Source organism: Lissotriton helveticus, chromosome 6, assembly GCF_964261635.1.
Source record: "Lissotriton helveticus chromosome 6, aLisHel1.1, whole genome shotgun sequence".
Classification (NCBI taxonomy): domain Eukaryota; kingdom Metazoa; phylum Chordata; class Amphibia; order Caudata; family Salamandridae; genus Lissotriton; species Lissotriton helveticus.
Window position 1 is genome coordinate 1,640,100,848 of NC_136067.1, and position 19,793 is coordinate 1,640,120,640.

Here is a 19,793-nt window from a genome sequence, read left to right on the forward strand (position 1 = left end):
TGCTCAGCTGACTTGGCCTAGATATCGTGCTAATTGGGAATTGTGCGTTCCCAGGGTGGCAGTATTCATTGTCGCTGCAGGTGTGTGACATTTGATGCCCGGAGGTTTGAAGGGCCATTGCACCCAAATTACTGAAGGATTTACCTTATTGGTGGCAGATGGGTTATTATCTTTACTTATGTCCAGGTTCCTCTCTTTGGTGTCTGAGGTTTAGTCTAGCTATTGTGTTTCTTACGACATGGAGCTTCCAAACACTAGGATCTGATATTCCAACAAAGATGGAGTAAAAGTAATTATTCTTGAAACAATTTTGCTACCTTCCTATGTATTCTGCATTCTAAGTTGAGTACCCAAATTTGCACTCCATGTTAATATGCAACTGTTTATTATAGGTTAACATAGTTTTCTTTGTAAGCGCCCACATCATTTTGGGAGTTGCAGCTTACTTCAGCTGTGTGATGTATATGCTGAAAACAATTTCCGCTGTGCAGTGGGCTGTGCTTAATTGTTTAAAGTACCTTAATATTCTCTGAAATGAATTCCCAAAGCATTTCTGTCTAATGACGCATTTCCTTGTTTCCCAGCTCTCCCTCTGGATCAATGAAAAGATGCTCACAGCTCAAGACATGTCCTACGATGAAGCCCGAAATCTGCACAGTAAATGGCTGAAGCATCAAGCCTTTATGGCAGAACTTGCATCGAATAAGGAGTGGCTGGACAAAATTGAAAAGGTAATATGAAAGAATTTTAGTGCTTTGATTGTCAAATGTATTTTGTTCTTCTTGTGCTGCCTAATGCATACAAATTGTTGCAATCTTGTTTTCTTCCGTGTTTGTGCCAGTGACAGTCAGTGGGTTTGCACTTCGTTTTATTTATTTTTAAAGTTTTATATAGCGCGAACAAGATCTTTGCAGATATCAGAGCGCTTTACAGAAACAGTAGGTAGGATAAACAAGATTCTTAAATCAATATGAGATTCCGTAGACCGTGAGATGCAAAAATAGGGTATCAATCATACAAGAGTATACAGAGTAATAACAATCAAGAAACAATAATATGGAAGCAGTACAATGTCTAAACGGATAAGATTATAGCACCCAGAGGGTGAGTAAACACAATGTTGAAAGCAAAGAAGTAGTCAGTAGTGGGTGCGTTGCAGGTTATTGAGGCACTCAAGTCCTAGTGTACAACCCAATAAACAAGTTGGAAATCAATAGTATAGCATCCGTGCAATGAATTAGATCCAGAAGCAGACAAAAAATGGACTGACATAGATAAGTATTCAGACAGCCGATAATGTGGGAGCCAAATACTGTCATTGTTCCAGTATCAATAGTGTTCAGGTGTATTTAGCCATAAGGATGGCCTTCACCTCTTTCTTGAAGAGTATAGTGGACGGGATAAGCCTGGTTTCTGGTGGGAGTGCATTCCAGATCCTAGGTGCCATTCCAGAGAAGGAGCGTTTGTATGTTTTTTCCTTCCGGAATCTCCGTGGTTTCAGGAGGAGAGTGTTTGTGCTTCTGTTGGATCTTGAGCCTCCTGATATGGTCAGCTTATGAGAGAGGTAGTTGGGTGCCTTGTGGTGTACGGCCGAGTGTGTCATACAGGCAATTTTCAACTGAATTCTGGCTTCAATAGGCAGCCAGTTCAGGGTTTTTAAGTCAGGGGATATATGCGAGTGTTTTCTTGAGCCAGTGATGAGTCTCGCGGCCGCGTTCAGGGAGGCTCTTAGGGGAGCCGTTGTTGTCAGGGGGAGCCCGCTGAGAGCCACAATTCCGTAGTCTATGCGAGGAATGACTAAGGCTTGTACCACAGTTTGGAAGTCCTTGGGTGGTAGGAAGGGTTTGAGTTTTCTCAGCGTGTTGATTTGGAAGTTGGCTCCTTTAGTTGCTATGCTAATATGCTGCTGCATGTCGAGATTGCAGTCCAGTGTGATGCCAAGGGATTTCGCTGAGTCCACGATGGTGGGTTGGACATTGAGTGCGGTTAGATGATTGAGCCAGGTTTGGGTGATGGCCTTTTTCGCAGGAGGAGAGATCAGAAGGAACTCAGTTTTCAGAGCATTTAGTTTGAGGTGATTGTCGGCCAGCCAAGCTTGGGTGTTTCTTAGTGTGGCATTCAACAGTTTGATGTCTTCAGGGGATTGAAGCTTGAGGTAGAGCTGAGTGTCATCGGCGTACATATGGAAATGTACCTTAGAAGATTGAAGCAAGGTGGTGAGTGGTTCCATGACGAGGTTGAACAATGTGGGGGATAGGGAGGAACCTTGCGGGACGCCCAGTGTTACTGGTACAGGCGAGGACAGTGCGTTGTTGATCTTGAACCTCTGAGAACGGTTGTGCAGAAAGGACGTGAACCATTTGAGAACCGTCCCGGATATGCCCATTCTGGTATTTAGGAGCTCCAGTAGATTCTCGTGTTTGACCGTATCAAATGTTGAAGAGAGGTCAAGAAGGATGAGGAGGCAAGACTCATTGTGATCAAGGATTTGGAGGGCATCGTCTATTATGTGTGTCATGGCCGTTTCCGTGCTATGCTTTGCTCTGAATCCGGATTGGTGAGAGTTGAGGAGGTCAAACTGCTCAATGGGTTTTGTCAGTTGGAGTTGTACGCATTTTTCTAACAGTTTTGCAGCACTATAGTGATCTGAAAATAGTCGAATGAAGTGAAGTAAGTTGCGTAAGCAGGCAAACCAGCCTTAAACCACACAAGTCAAATGGTTGTATTGTTTAGCAAGTACTACATAATATGTTTCTGCTTTAAAGTGCTGGTACTTGTAACATCTGTTTATGTTGAATATTGTATTTTGTTACCTATTTCCTGTTCAAAGAAGCTTTATTTAACACAGTAAATGCATGCCTTGCATTGTAGACATCTATTCAGAAGTGGAATGAATGACCCAATTTCCAGCGCAGATTCAGGGTTCTAGGTGGAATTTTATATGTAAAAGAAATCCAGTGCTGGTAGGAATCCATAGGAATCCATACTCTAGTGTAACATATTTCAAAAGCCTTTGTCCACAGTTCACAAATTTTAATGGTGTAAGTAGGGAAATCATGGCAGTTAATTATGACATAATGCACTTAGCAAGGTGAGAGGAGTAGAGGTGCATGAAGAAGTAAACTGACAGGGTGTTCTAGTTCTACTCTTAAATTGGGTTAGCATTTGGCATCTGGTGGAGAGTACTGGATTTAGAAACAAGAAGGGACAAGATTGTTCCTGGGCAGCCACTTGATGGACAGCAGCCATGAGCACAGCATTTTAACTGTTAAATCTAAAGCGTTGTGCAATTCCTTTTATAGACCCAATACTTTAAATTGGTAAATTTAGTAGACAGCCCTATGTTGGATACTCCAACATGTCAGTTTCCTCCTTTCTGCCAAATAAAAAGGATCTCTTTATTTACTTTTCTGTGCAGTGTTAATTTTCTGTGTTGATAAGTGGTACTGTTAAGCATGACTTTGTCAATGTCAACATTCTGTGTTTGCTGATGAGCACCTCATTAGATGCATAGTTGCATGATCTTGTAAACATGGCATGATACGAGTCTCCAGATGGTGCTTCAATTTCCATGCTCACTGATTTCGAACAAAGAGGCATAGACTGTCATTCCACAGTTTCTGGGCTTCCAGTGACCTATTGGTGTTAATGTTGGAGCACCACTGGTTTGACAAAGTAATTGCCTGGTTTCTTTTGTACTTTTTTCTCTGATCAGTTTCCATAGTACTCCTAAGGAAATGGCCTAGCATACTCTGACACCGTACCGGTTCCATTCTGCCAACATCCCCCAATATCATTATAGTGATTGACTCTCATAGGCCGTGTTAAGTTAAGCAGCTAAGGAGCTTTAGTTGTGAGCATAAGATGTAGATTGTCTTGAGTGATTTAAATGTTTTTTTTAATTTTATTTTTTAAATAAAGCTAAGTTTTATCGATACCAGTTATTTGCCTAGATTCCCCTTTCTTTTGAGGAAAAGCAGGTTGCACAATTACGGATATATTGCTAGTTTCTGTTTTCTTTCTTGTGAAGGAAGCCAGATCTCACACACACTTTCTCATCTTCCAGGAAATCTGCCTACAAAAAGAAGAGTGTTTTCATTATACACTATGTGGCACATTTTAGCCTACTCTCACCATATCTCCTGAACTGCTGATGCAACCACTTCTCTAGAAGGAAAGTGTTGTGCCAAAACTAGTTAGATCTTGCTATTCCCTACAAATGTTTTGAAGTGAGGAAGGTTTTGATTACAGTAATGCCACATCCCTTGTACCATTCCCTACTAAAATAGCTGCCATTCCTGAAAAACCGCACCAAGCGAATTATGGTAAGAGACTGACATTTTGGTGTGGATTAAACGGTTGTTTTTCAAGATTGCGTCACTAATGCATGGGCAAAGGTCTATCCATATACTTTAAGTAGGGGTTTCAGATGGGTGGAGCAATGCAGCATGTCTTACCACCTACAATACCAGTGCTGAAGAATTGCATAAGGGTGCCAAGTACTGTCTTCAAAGTATGCATTGCTGAATGACCCTAAATGTGAATTAACTGATCTCCTTTTTACGAATAATCATTTTCAGGAAATCATGGTATCCACTGATGATGTCCTTAACATGGTCAGTGTGACTAGTGTGGCAGCTCCCATATTGTGCACTTTCTAATGTATGGATGTAGATCAAAAGCACTCCTGTGGTGCTTTTGCAGTCACCTTCTGACTGAGAACAGAAGCACTGTGCTTTCAAATGAAAGACTGAAGTTAAAGGTATAAATCATCTTCCCTGTGCAAAGCAGGTGTCTCCACATGTGTAGTATCTGCTAGTTTATTAAGAGAAGGCAGTCTTTGCCCATTGTGCTAAATTAATATCTTGAAAAGCTGAAATGTGGACATATGTTCCTATCTGTGTAGTTTGTGTTGATTAGCCATGTTTAGTTATAGGCGATTGGGCAGTGCAGCACTTGTACTGCTTACCCCCATATGCATGTGTATTGGACATTTCTCTTTTCATTTTATGTTCATGCAGTTGTGGCTGTGACTAGTATTAGAGATTGGTTAGAACAAAGGTCTGCAGAGGAACGTAGGTCTTGGTTCATTGCTGCTGCACTGCTCACATACTCACGAAGCAAAGCATCGAAGTGCATTTCAGGATGATTCAGTGCCTTATCATGGAAGGTTTTCCCTCCCTGTTTGACAATGTGGTGAAGTTACTGTCAGCGGCTGAGAAATGCACAGAAAAAAGATAACTCGGATTCATCTCCTTGAATTCCTCCATTCCCAGATGATCAGTACGTCTTTACTCAAGTGTGTTGGCTATGTGCATGTAGCTCACTGCACCAGTGAGTGTGGTGTTTGAATGGTGTTCGCAGGCATGTGATTGCTTGCGGTTGGGTACAAGAAAATTACTGATAATTGTGCTTCAATGCTTATACTTCAGCAGAAATACATTCTTCTCCCGTATTTTTGTGAGTGGACTTAAATCTTTAGTTGCCACCACATATTTGTTTATGTTGAATATCTCACAAATTGGCTGCTGTCTATAACCTGAAGAGCACCATCCCCTCAAAGGCAGGAAGTGCCAGCAGGGTCAAAGCCCCCATTGCGTACTACCTTCCGTAAGCTGGTCTCGCCTTCCTAGTGCCCAAGAGCCTTCTTGGTGAATCAGAGCTCAGTAAAACTTCTGTAACAAAACAACTAGAGAGCAGACGGTGCCAACCCCTTCCTGGAATCCATCTTTAGGTCCTAAGGGATAAATCTCCAGAGTAAGTAAGAGAGGATGAGCCTCATGGTTAGAGCGGTAGACCTCGAAGCTGGAGAACCTGGTTCGAGACTCTGCAACGACGCTTAACATCCTGTGATTCTGGGCAAATCACTTAATCTCCCCATGCCTAACAAAAATGAATGTGTCATGTAACGAAACTGGTGCTCATGTAAAGCGCTCTGATACCCGATTTCTCGGGTCTAGTTTGGGATATTTAAAACATTTATATAAAAAAAGATGCCCAGAGAATAGATACATTTTTTTATGCTTCCATCCTCCCCTAAAAGAGATCCCTGTGAGTGAAGTTTTGACGTGCATCTAGCAGAAATTCAGCAAGAAAAAGCAGTCTCACATTAAAACCATATGAAAGGAAATGGTGTGCTTAGTTTGATACTGAAAATGTGCGATTTTATAAACAGCAATAGAAGTTGCATAAATCCTTTTTAAAGCAAAATCTTCTTACCTCTGTAATGCCTTTTTAGGTTCATCTAATGTCACTAAGGATCTTTTTTATTAAGATCTACTCTGGCATTGGGAACTCACTCTCCTCTCTCAATGATATTTTTACCTCTGGCTGAGTCTAGTTTCCACTCGGCCATCTGGTTAATTTTCACACTCCACAACCTGGATTAAGTGGAAACTGTTCCTTGGGCAGTTAAAGTCAGTCTCTCAGGTAACCTTTGCCCGGTCTCCTCTCTACAAGTTTGATCTTTGTTTGCACTACCTGCCAAACAAATGTAATACATCACTCTCAGCTGGGTTTGTTCCGGCAGCATGGAAGAGTGGCATTAAAAAGCCTTTGTTAAAGAAAGTCAACTTAGATCCTAGCCTGATTAAAAATTATTAGACCCATTACTCATTTGCCGACATTGAGCAAAATCTTGTAACAGGTGGTTGTCAAGCAATTGGCTAGTTACCTGGGAGAACCAAACCAAATGTATTCTTTGGAGCTGGTCTTAAGGCAAGATAGACGCAATGAGGAGGCCCTTGCATGTGTGCTGGAAGGACGAACACTAAGTTCAGGGATATTCTGCAGGACTCCTAATAGTGGCAAACCCAATGCCTTTGATACTGTGAACCATGACATCCTACTGAAACTCTTTAGGAATGAACGTCTTTCAGGCTCACCCTTATGCTTATCTGCCTCTTTTCTAGCTGACTGTACACATGTAGTGGTGCTCCCTCCATTTTGTTCAACTTCCCAGTCGTTTTTTTTTTTATTTTGCGTTGTCACTTAGGGTTCTTCATTATCTCCTATGTTGTTTAAGATCTACATTCAGCCTTTGTTAGTGCTTAATAAATGTCATGACTGCTTAGTCATCTCATTTGTAGATGGTAGTCAGTTGATTGTCCCTTTGGACCATCTAACAACTAGAATTGCTGGAGATTTGAAGAATTGTCTTAATGCTGTTCAGAACTGAATAATTGTCTCCAACTAAATGCTATGAAAACAGAATCTTACTTCTAGGCAATTGCATTGAGAGATGGCAATACTCTTTGTGGCCTAGCTCCTTGTGTGATGTTCACTTCCTTCTTTTGAAGTTAAATCTCTAGAAATTGTTCTGGACTTATTTATTTTTTGTAGCCCAGATTAAGGCAGTAATCGTCTCAGCCTTCCTCAGAAACTTAAGGGCCATCACTCCTAACGTTTTACATATTTTGTAGCTTTAAAATTCCTTTTCTGCCCCTCCCGTATCATGCCCAGGTTGTCTCAGCTGCATACTTTCTGGAATAGTTTATTACTGCATCATTTAACTTGGTCTTCCTTACTTGTCTCTGACTCAGTTACATAGAATTAAGATTCTGCTGTTCAAGTGGCCAGTGGAAAGAAGAGATTTGAGCATGTTACCGAAGCCAGAATCTTGTATTTTACCTTCCAGATAAACAAAGACTGGTCTTTAAGGCTTTGTGAAAATTCTCCATACTTTGACTTACTTTGGCCCCTGCACTCAGTTACTCTTTGTCGCGCCTTGAGTCAACAAAGCCAGAGCAGTTTGCCAGTCTCCTTCTTTCCTTTGTCCAAAGCTCTAGAATGATCTTCCTATTGGGATTAAAACTATTACTTGTTAGCATCCTTCTAGAAAGCCCGTAAGGCACTTTTATTCTGTTAGCTTAGCATATAAACGTATTTTTTCCCAAATAGTGTTGGTTCAGTGCTGTGATGCCTTGTTGCTCAACATGCGCTTTACAGGTTTTATTTTCTATTTCAGTGTTTCATCAGTGAGAGAATGACAAGTCACTCTTTTGCTAGTTTGAGGTGAACGTTAAGAGTGTTGCATTCTAGATATAAGCGAGAGAGTTTACCCTCAACCTCCTGACATTGTCCAGCCTACCATGGCTGCTCTCTTCAAACACAGACCAATGCATCCTCCTTCACTTTTGGGTCATGACTTGCTTTCTACAGAAGCATAATACACAGATTCCATTAGCATGAACTTCTGATAACATTCTGGCATGAAAAAGAAAAACAGTACCCATTGTCCATTTCTGCACCTGGGAGAGGCGAACCCATTCATAAGAGAAGGAAATCTCTGACAAAGCACTGCTTGATTTGTCAGGGACACAGGTGCATTAGATCATGAGAGGCTTTATTACAGACCAATGAAGGTTATGTGTATCTCAATATGTCAACTGAACCCTCTTAAAGTATATTCCTCTTGGTTCACTATGCCTCAAATGAACCTTAAACTATGAACAGTCCTCATCTCAAGGTCCAGGGAGTTCTTTTCCTTGTGAGTGCCCCTTCTTAGCTTGCAAATGCTCCCCGTCTCTGCTGTATTATTCACTCCAGTGGTCAGAATCATAGTTGAATCCTCAGCCTGGTTCTTGCCAGGAAGGCTAAAGGCAAACAATCGGATGCAAGGTCTTGCCGTTTTCCATAGGACTCAGCTAAGGGTGAAGTTTTATGCAGCATGTGCAGTGCGCTTTGGTTGAGAATCGGCCATCTCATGGAAGTTGAAAGCTCTTTTTCGAAATTAAACAGCAACCACCACATTCATGCACAATGATTATAAAGATGGTATTAGAAAACCATAATCAAACCATATTTTATTCATCTTGCCACTTACTTTTGCTTGTAGCAGCGTCATTGTCAACACCTTTTCTGTGTGAGCTGGGTTGAAACGTAGAAGCTCATTTGATATGTCCACTTATCATATGTTGTGATTACTTTGCAAACTTTTTTGGTAATTTCTTTGTGTTATGCACTCCTCACAAATTGTTTTCGTTAATAAACATGGGCCATATTTTTCAATCTAGCTGCACACCTAATGGAGACTTAGATGTGCAAAAAAATCAATTTGCAAGGTAGGGTGCATCATTGGTGGGTTGCGTTTGGACAGTGTATGCAATAGAAAAAACAAAACAATTAAATTGTAAAAAAATTGTATGGACAAATTAGTTAATTGAAACAGCAACTAGGTTACTTGAACAGTCCTTTCCTTTTTCTTAGGTTTGTTTAATATTTTTCTTCTAACTTTTAGGAAGGGAATTTGCTTGTTGCGGAGAAACCAGAAACCGAGGCGATTGTAAAAGAAAAGTTGACATCCCTCCATCAAATGTGGGAAGTACTTGAGTCCACCACCCAGACCAAGGCCCAGCGTCTTTTTGATGCCAATAAAGCTGAGCTACTCACCCAAAGCTGCGCTGACCTAGACAAATGGCTGCATGGCCTGGAGAGCCAGATTCAGTCAGATGACTATGGAAAGGATTTGACCAGTGTAAACATCCTCCTCAAGAAACAGCAGGTAGATAAACCCTTCTTTTAACGAGTGCTAGAATTTACTAACCATGTTTTGTGCTTTCCATGTTCTTGTTTAATGTAAATCTGATTGTTTTGAATCAGAAACCTCACTGTAGTAATTTGTTAAATCTGCTCTTTTTGTACTATTACGTAAAAGTTTGTGCCCTTCTGAAAGGCATCGGCACATAGACCTGCAAAGATACAAGATCATTTTCCTTTAGAAAGGTAATCATCTAAGAAAATGTACCGTTACCTTATTGATTTTCACCATTAATGAGATTCCCAATATTGTTTTAGATCAACTGTTATGTTTTAAATGTACCATAATTTTGATGAACATATGTGATTACATTTGATATAATTACAAAAATGTCATATGGTATACACATATTACATTTTGGTTAAAAGAAACCACATTTGCTAAGGGTTAGTTGGTTAGTTTATAAATTAAGCCATTTTGTCATAATTTGGCATACTACATATTTGTATATACACACACAGATACAAATACATGTATCATCAATATACAAAAGTATTGACTCAATTTTCAGCTCTGAGCATTTTAAGTAGAAATACAAAATGTAGGCGTACTTATTTATTAAATACAGTGCACAAGGCATGAGAAGCAGGACCGCCCTCGTGGAAGAAGTTCCCTTTTGAGCTTGTTTGCTCTGATAGCTAAATTTTCATAGCAGTTATGTGGATGTGCTTGCGAATACATCCGTAAGCTTTTGGATGCAAATAAAGAGGAGGCCTAGACAATTTAAGGAATTGAGCAAATGGAAAGTAAAATGTGAACAGAAATTAAAATGTAAACAAAAATAAACGCTATCAAAATTGTAATTCAGGTAGATTTGCACTACATGCCCAGAAGCAGGAGAGCTTTTCTACATTTGAAAACCACCTGCTGGTGCAGCAAAGCTTGTGTGCGTCTTGGGCAGTGCCACCAGCTCAGTAATTTACCAATGAATACTATTTGTGGAGCATGCCAAACTGCCTGTTCACGGACAGGGCGCTTGAGCTTTAATATAAACACATTGACCTGTTCCAAGTCGTAATTTCATCAGAACGAGTTATCTTTAAACAATTGTTGGTTTCTGGGACAACAATCTTTTTGTAATCCATGGTACCAATTGACTCTAAGGCTAATTTTGCTAGGTAAGTCTATGCCTCTTCCACTGACTCAGTCATATGTGAGACTTCATTAGTGCATTGACTTTTCAGATAATTTCAATTTGGCAGATGCATCTCTTGCGTGATATGTCACATGATGATCACATATTTATAGTTGAGGGAAGCGTTCTTTTTGGGTTGTAGGGTTCAGACTGCTTTCCTATAAAAAAACAATTGATGTGGATTCCCGGATAATATCCATACTTGTATAAAAAGATCAGTTGTACTAGAGCAAACCTTTGGTGTATACACCTGTATGTCATGTTACACATTACCTTTTAACAGATTGATGCAAAGATTGGTGGCTGATGTTTTTAGGTCGAGCCTATGGCATTGCTTTAGCAATGCTTGTTTGGTGAGATTATAGTAAGGCTTTCAAAAGTCTACGCAAACTGCGGATCGGGTACAGTGCATGTGACCACAAACACGCGCTTGTGAACGCGCGCCGCGCTCCGCCTCTGCTGCCACTTCAGCTAACCAGGCTGCACACCCCCTCACTCTCCATATGCTCACTCGCGAGCATTTCCTTTGATCTTACAGGCTCCGCTCCCCCGCCCCCGCATCAGACTTGAAAGGAATGTGCTCCCCCGCCACAGCAATGCCGAGTGCTTGTTATTTATTTTTTCTATTTATTGCACTCCACTGCAAATGTCCTTGCTGGCAAACTCATTGGTGATTCTCTATTGGTTTAAGCAAAAACGTTGCTTCCTCTGGATTTGGCTAATAAAAACACATGGTGACCTTACCCATGAGACTGACTTCCTGCCAGCCTTCCCTTAGCTCCCCCCCCCCACCCCCCCGCCCCAGCCTAGCCCACTGAGTCCGCCAAGACCACCAGTTCGTTCTGAAGACAGCCACGCCGCTTTGCAGCTCCTTCTTGAACAAAACACCTCTTTCAACTGTCCGTATAGCTGTTCAGATAATCTGCCTCTCTGGGATAAGAATACGACCCCCAGTCCCCCTTTATCTAAACCGCACAGAAATGGGAAGTAATTTACGTGACGTATTTGTCACGTGATGATGCGTTTTTGAAAGAGGGGCGTTTCTCTTATGGAAACTCGTGCACCGTTCTTCGACTGTTGTGCTGGTTTCTTCTGTCATTTCTTTCCTGTTCAGCTAGAGCACTCTCTGATGCTCTCCAGCTGTTGTTCCAAGTCCAAACACCTGTACTTGTTGGGCATATTTTTCTACGGTTGTTTCACCAGCATATCTTTTGATATATTCATGCACGCCCAGTGGTTTTGCATTTCTTTTTATTTTCGTACTTTGCAGTTCTATTTCCCCGTCCTGTAAAACGTTCCTTTCCCCTTGGGGTCTTTTGTGCTGTACAATACCGAATTTCTTAATTTCTTTAATTGGTGCGCCGGTGAGCTCCGAGTGCTGCATAGGGTCCCTGCTGGCGAGGCTTTCCAAACATTAAATCTTATAGCTCGTCTTTAGCGTTCCCTTAACTCGGTCCAAAGTAACCCCTCCCCCTGCCAACTTTATCTCATAATTACACAGTGGTGCTAGATGGAAGAAAGCAAACAAGTGCCCACTGAGCCCACCCCCTCCCAGGTACCTTGTGGGTGGGTGGGGGTGTGGTTAATTGTGATGTATACGCAGGCTTCTAACCAATGGGTTTGCGGACTGCGGCCACATACTGCAGCTTGTATTCTTCTGGCCCAACAGGGCTCGAGCTCTGGAAATATCAGAGAAAAGTGCACAGCACCCATGCAATGAGGGGGTGATCATTTTTTGCCCCAATGTTAATGGAATTAAATATTTTTTAGTACAACTTGTCTATCTTACACGCACTGCGCCCTCACACACTGCGCCCTCACATTACTTTAGGCCACACACACTGCGCACTCACACACTGTGCCCTCAAACTACTTTAGGCCACACACACTGCACACACACACACTGCGCACTCACACACTGCACACTACTTTAGGCCACACACACTGCGCACTCACACACTGTGCCCTCACACTACTTTCAGGCCACACACACTGCACACTCACGCACTGCGCACTCACACTACTTTAGGCCAGACACACTGAACCCACATACTACTTTAGGCCACACACACTGCACCCTCACACTACTTTAGGCCACACACACTGCGCCCTCCCACTACTTTAAGCCACGCACACTGCGCCCTCACACTACTTTAGGCCACACACACTGCACCCTCACACCTCACCCTCACACACTCTGCACCCTCACACTCTCTGCACCCTCACACTCTCTGCACCCTCACACTCTCTGCACCCTCACTCTCTGCACCCTCACACTCTCTGCGCCCTCACTGCACCCTCACACACTCTGCACCCTCACACACTCTGCACCCTCACACACTGCACCCTCACACACACTGCACCCTCACACACACTGCACCTTCACACACTCGGTGCCACATAATTATATGCTACATAATTCCACTGCACTCAATGCAACATATACTCCAAACAATACCACTCAGTGCCACATAATTACATGCCACACAATTAGACTCTACTGAATACAACATACACTCCACACAATATCACTCAGTGCCACATAATTATATGCTACATAATTACCACTGCGCTCAACGCAACATACACTCCAAATACCACTCAGTGCCACATAATTACACGCCACATAATTACACTGCACTCAACGCAACATACACTCCAAATACCACTCAGGGCCACATAATTACACTCCACATAATTACACTATCTATCTATCGCCCTCACTCTGTCTATCGCCCTCCCTCTAGCTATCTATCGCCCTCCCTCTACTACCGCCCTCCCTCTACTATCGCCCTCACTCTATCTATCGCATCACCACAGCATCACTCAGGGGCACCACAACATCACTATGCGCTACCACAGCATCACTGAACGCTACAGCATCACTTGTCGCCACCACAACATCACTCAGCACCACCACGTCATCAATCTGTGCAACCATTCAACAACAACTGGTCGAAATATGTTCTCTCAATGTTTCAAGCTTTATTACAAATGTCACAAAAAGATGTTAATATTTCACTTCGGTTCTTGGAATTTTAATTTTTTATTTTTTTTATAAAGACCTTTATTGTACACTTTCATTTTAATACAGTTTTTGGCCTACAACCCCTTGGGCCGGCTGCACTAGTGAAACAGTCAAAATACCGTTATCTGGTTAACACAGCCGTTTAGCCGACATCCCTGGGGTCCGGCGGCGAAGTTAGACATAGTGTACATAATTCAAACTAATCACTTGTCTGATATGTCTTAGGTCCGCAATTTTTTGTTTTTATATTGTAAAAAAGAACTTGTTTTTCCTTTTTCCTTTATAACATTAAATTTATCCTAAGTACTTCGAACCTGGAAGGCGACAAAAACATACGTTCATACTTGCAGTATTTTTAACATTTGCAGTGCACTCACAGTCCCGTCCACAACATTATGTCGTCTGTAAAGCAGTAGAGCAAGTTAAAATACAGAAAGAAATATATCCACTGACATATAGATACTCAAGCCGGACACTCAGTCCGAAAGAGCTTCATCCGAGTCAATCCGTGGCGGTTCACAGATGAATTTATTCCAAGCCCCCCAGATTTGTCCCCATTTCCCAGGGCATCCCCGATGGATAAACACCGCCTTCTCGGCCACCATTGCTGCATCCATGTCTCTGCACCAGTCTCTCAAGGTAGGCAGTACATCCGAGCCCCACAGTCTAGCAACATTGCGTTTCGCCAACATCATCCCCAGCATGGCCCAGTCCTGCTGACGCTGGGTTAAGTCTGCCGTACCCCATATGTTTAGCAGACAGCAACGGGGGTCAGGTGTCAGGGAAACAGCTGTGGTTTGGGAAATGGTTCGCATCACCGCTGCCCAGTACATGGCCACCCGACCACAATCCCAGATGGTGTTATAGAACGTTCCCTTCTCTCCGCATCCGCGGAGACAATACTCGTGGGAGGCTCTCCCTATCTTGTAAAGGACTGTTCTAGTGTAATATGTGCGTTGCAATATTTTCAACTGAACCAGTTTAAGTCTGGAGGGGATCGCTGTTTCTCGCGGTGAGGAGATGGCCTCCTGCCATTCTGAATCATCAAGGTCGCCAATATCTTCCACCCAGCTCAAACGCAACTTAGATAGCATGTCAGGGAGGTTGTTAACCAATTTCCGATACGTGAAGGATGTTGCTTTGCGGGGCATATGTTCTGTGAGCAGCCTGTCCTCTAGAGGAGTGGATTCCTGTAGTTTCGTCCCCGTCGGGATGACTGTCTGCAGTGCATGTCGTATTTGTATGTACCTGTAGTGTTCGGACTGCGCCATATTGTATTTGGTTTGTAGGAATGTGAAGTCTACTATTTTGCGCTTTTTAGGTCTCGTCCTTTACCATTCCGAAGGAATGGGAAATGGCCGAGAATTCAAGTGCTCGAACTGATTGTCAAACCACCGCTTTTTTTCGTGGCGCTTTCTTCGAGTGCACATACAGGCACGCGCTTTTGGCCCATACACTTTCATGGCCATCTGTTCCTGTTCCTCAATGTCCCTCCCACCCTTCGTTTGATCTTGCCGCGAGTTCAGGCTAATGGCCCTCCCCCCTCCCCCAGCACAGAGCGCGCATCGCGGCCGCACAGCACATCAAAGGGCTTCTCCCAGCGTGTGCTGTGCAGCTTCTCCTCCCCTAATTATGTGGCCGGCCGTACTTGTGTTTCCTGGCCGCTTCCCGGCCGCTCTTGTATTTAATTAGCAGCAGCCGCATTTCTCCTGCGCCAGGCCACATCAAAGGCTCTGTGCCACTTTCACCCACACAGCAACACTTACAGACACGCAACGCCACTCACACCCACGCAAGCCCACTATCATCCACGCAACACCACACTCACCCACGCAACGCCACTCACCCAAGCAACACCACTCACACACGCAACCCCACTCATCCACGCAACCCCACTCATCCACGCAACCCCACTCATCCACGCAACACCACTCATCCACGCAACCCCACTCATCCACGCAACGCCACTCATCCACGCAACGCCACTCATCCACGCAACGCCACTCATCCACGCAACGCCACTCATCCACGCAACGCCACTCATCCACGCAACGCCACTCACCCACGCAACGCCACTCACCCACGCAACGCCACTCACCCATGCAACGCCACTCACCCACGCAACACCACTCACCCACGCAACACCACTCACCCACGCAACCCCACTCACCCACGCAACCCCACTCATCCACGCAACCCCACTCATCCACGCAACCCCACTCATCCACGCAACGCCACTCATCCACGCAACGCCACTCATCCGCGCAACGCCACTCATCCGCGCAACGCCACTCACCCGCGCAACGCCACTCATCCGCGCAACGCCACTCATCCGCGCAACGCCACTCACCCGCGCAACGCCACTCACCCGCGCAACGCCACTCACCCGCGCAACGCCACTCACCCGCGCAACGCCACTCACCCGCGCAACGCCACTCACCCGCGCAACGCCACTGACACGCGCAACGCCACTGACACGCGCAACGCCACTGACACGCGCAACGCCACTGACACGCGCAACGCCACTGACACGCGCAACGCCACTGACACGCGCAACGCCACTGACACGCGCAACGCCACTGACACGCGCAACGCCACTGACACGCGCAACGCCACTGACACGCGCAACGCCACTGGCACGCGCAACGCCACTGGCACGCGCAACGCCACTGGCACAGGCAACGCCACTCGCACAGGCAACGCCACTCGCACAGGCAACGCCACTCGCACAGGCAACGCCACTCACACATTGTGGGTGCAGATTGTGGGTGCAGATTGTGGGTGCAGATTCAGAGAAAACTCAGCAGCACCACCACCATTGCAATGCAATAGGTCTCGTTTTAACGCAAATTTAAGCTATAGGCCTTGTAAATGGCAAAGCCTTTTATTTATGTTCCAAAAACCAGAACGCAAAAATAAAGGGCATAATCATTTACAATGCTAATAGTTCAGACTCGCGTTATTGCGAGACCTATTGCATTTTCAATGCTTGTTCCAAAGGTCACCCACTACCGAAATGCCTATGTTGTCCCAAGCCTGGAACCCCTTACTGTTTCGCATGAATCCTATTCTATGTGAGTCCCACAGGGGTGTCATTTGTGTAATAACATTAGCACACTGAAGGCGTCTATGTGCCTTATACCAGAGTTGAACCGTGTGACGAGTCGGACCCAACAGATCGGACGGCACACTACGACTATAGAGGTTTCTCAACAATCCCCTGGACTCAAAACATTGCCTGTCTGCCAAATAGGCAGGCTCAGTCTGCGGGGCATGCAGCCAGTAATTGATTTGCTTGAGATGGGCTGCCCAGTAGTATAGTTCCATATTAGGCAGTGCTATACCCCCATCATACCAGTCCTTCACCAGTTTACATTGCACAATTCGCGCTGGTTTCCCATCCCACAGCAAGGTAGAAACCGCAGCCGAGAGTGCCGTAAAATAGGAGGAGGGGACCGGGAACGGTGTGTTCTCGAGGAGGTACAGGAAGCGTTGAAGTGTCATCATTTTAAACAATGCGGCTTTGCCCAGGAGAGTGAGAGGGAGGGAGCGCCACACCTTTACATCCCGTTTAAACCGGTCCAGCGGGGGTTTCAGATTTAGGGAATAGAATTCGTCCGGGCTTGATGAGACATAGACATCTGTTTCGTGTCAATAAAATACACTGAACATAATCTTCACAAAAGTTATTTACAAAAGTTTGTTATTGCCATTATAAATTACAATAACTTTTATTTAAGTATTAATTATTAAAAAAATAAAAGCCATTGTTATTTGTAATATCAATAAATCTAAGTCACGTAAATACAACAAATATTGCATTACAAATGCTATAGGTGTCATATTTACGAAAGTTAAAACTATTGGCATTGTAAATGACAAAGCTATTAATTTCGTTATTTTCAAAACCAACACATAAATAAAAAATGTGCCCTTTACAATACCAATAGCTCAAACTTTTCTAATGCGAGACCTATTGCATTGCAAATGCTTGTTTATGCATGAGCCTTCGTCACTGACCACCATAAAATGCCTATGCCCACATCAGCAAGTACATTGCAATAAAAAAAAAATATCCTTAAGTGCCCATGTTTTGCTAAATGGTATCATTCTTGCTAGAGAGGCTCAATATTTTCTCTGAGAACATGTTGCTCATATGCCCTACATATTAATACCCAGCAAATAATGAAATGCCTTGTACCTGACAAGAGTGTATCTCTCCTGAATCACTGTCTAGCTTGTAATAATTTGTTTGTCTTAATCCTTGAATGTATTGGTTCTTGTTTGCGTTTAGATGCTGGAAAATCAGATGGACGTGCGAAAGAAGGAAATAGAAGAGTTGGAAAGCCAGGCACAAGCTCTGAGTCAGGAGGGGAAGAGCACTGATGAGGTGGATGGGCAGCGGGTTATTGTGGAGAAGAGGTTTGTACAATTACTGGCCCCTCTGAATGATAGGAAGAGTTATCTGCTGGCCTCCAAAGAAATCCATCAATTCAACAGGGACGTGGAAGACGAGATTGTAAGTATAGTGCTCATTGATCATCCATAGAAGTCATTTGGACATTTCTTTTTATCATGTGATTAATTTTAGTTAAATTCTATTTAACATTTCATCGGCCTATTTAAATTTCCAGTAAGAATCTAAAACTCACCTGAAAACGTTATAGAAATGTAGATATATTTTAAAGCTCGTCTTAAATAGGTTCATTGTGAATGTGGATACTCTTAATTCTACGTTCAAATCCCTAGAGCGTTTTTGCTAAAGCTTTGTTGTAGAAAGTGTATTGTAAATGTGAGAAAAGTTAAATTTTGTCGATCTTGGCAAATATGGAACCTGAGTGATCTATTTTTTGATCACACTCTTTTTTTTTTACTGAATTCTAATGCTTAGGCTTTGACTCTGTTTTATTCCCTTCTCAGCTGTGGGTTGAAGAACGAATGCCTATTGCAACATCTACAGATCATGGTCATAACCTTCAAACCGTGCAACTACTAATCAAGAAAAATCAGGTAAACCATTATTAATATTACACCTAATGCAGTGTTGTTCTAAATAAAGAATATATAGCTTAAAGGGAACTTAAATACTGGTACAGGACTTAGTTCACCATGGCAGCCTCTGTTAGCACGTGGAGCCTACAACTATGTTGAGCTGATTGCTTTTGCTATTCTTTGTACAAAGACGTATAATTTCAAATTTTTGAAACCGAACTGGTGTGCATACAAGATCTCAAAACTAATCACTGCTGGAAGGCAGCACCTTAAATGGCATCATATCTGTCCCCGTGGCACCCAAACAGGCGTAGGACATCCACCAAGTGCTAGATTGAAACTACCAACCCCATTTCATATATTTACACAGACTCTCATCAGTGGAAGCTGGGATCATGAAGGTGGGCCCTGTTGCTATTTGATCTGTGTTCAGAGTGGCAGTCTCATGGGCCTTAGTAGTCCTCCTTTTTTTAACCCCCAAAAAGTAGGCTTTATGCTTGTATATTCTTGTAATTATTCGTATCAGAGCTAGAGCTTCTGCACTCCAACTATACAGGTTTGCTTCAAACATTTAAAGCATATTTATTTGCGGAATCTAGCATAAGCTGTTCCATTTTTTCCAACTACTCCAAAAAGTGTATTAGTGATCACTGTTGTAGAAAGAATGTTAATCATCTCTACACTCATGAGTATATGCAAATAGTTCTCCTTAACTACTGAACATAAAAGGGCAAATTGTGATCATCATTGCAAATTTTGGCTCTCAATATCTTCAGATGCCTCTAGGGTGCACATCCCAATGCCAGCATATGGTGATGTTGACTGGAATTCTGATCGAGCATGTGCATGTAAACTGTAGCAGGCAAGGGCTGGTGTTGGTTCGGTCTAAGCCATGGGACTTTATGTTCAGCGGAATCTTGTATTTTAGTCACAGACTCCAGTGATAATGTAAAAAACAATTTTAGGTAGTTATAGGCAGGTATTTCACAAGGAGAGCTTTTCATCTTATGTAATGCTTGGTTTTGTTGTACATTGTATACTCAATTTTGGATCTAAATTTCTGCAGAGAGGCTTTAGAATCTATTGGTGGTGTTTATACC

The 19,793-nt window shown here is 43.2% G+C and overlaps 1 protein-coding gene across 3 annotated transcripts in view; it reads left to right on the forward strand.

Annotated features, from left to right (window-relative positions):
- The window catches only part of SPTBN1 (spectrin beta, non-erythrocytic 1), a 503,123-nt gene that overhangs the window by 341,833 nt on the left and 141,497 nt on the right, over positions 1 to 19,793 (forward strand). For all 3 annotated transcript variants that reach the window (XM_078649481.1, XM_078649482.1, XM_078649483.1), the window contains 4 exons: positions 585 to 731; positions 9,239 to 9,502; positions 17,996 to 18,220; positions 18,622 to 18,711. In XM_078649481.1, coding sequence (XP_078505607.1) covers positions 585 to 731; positions 9,239 to 9,502; positions 17,996 to 18,220; positions 18,622 to 18,711 — 726 coding nt within the window. The remainder of the gene's footprint in view (positions 1 to 584; positions 732 to 9,238; positions 9,503 to 17,995; positions 18,221 to 18,621; positions 18,712 to 19,793) is intronic.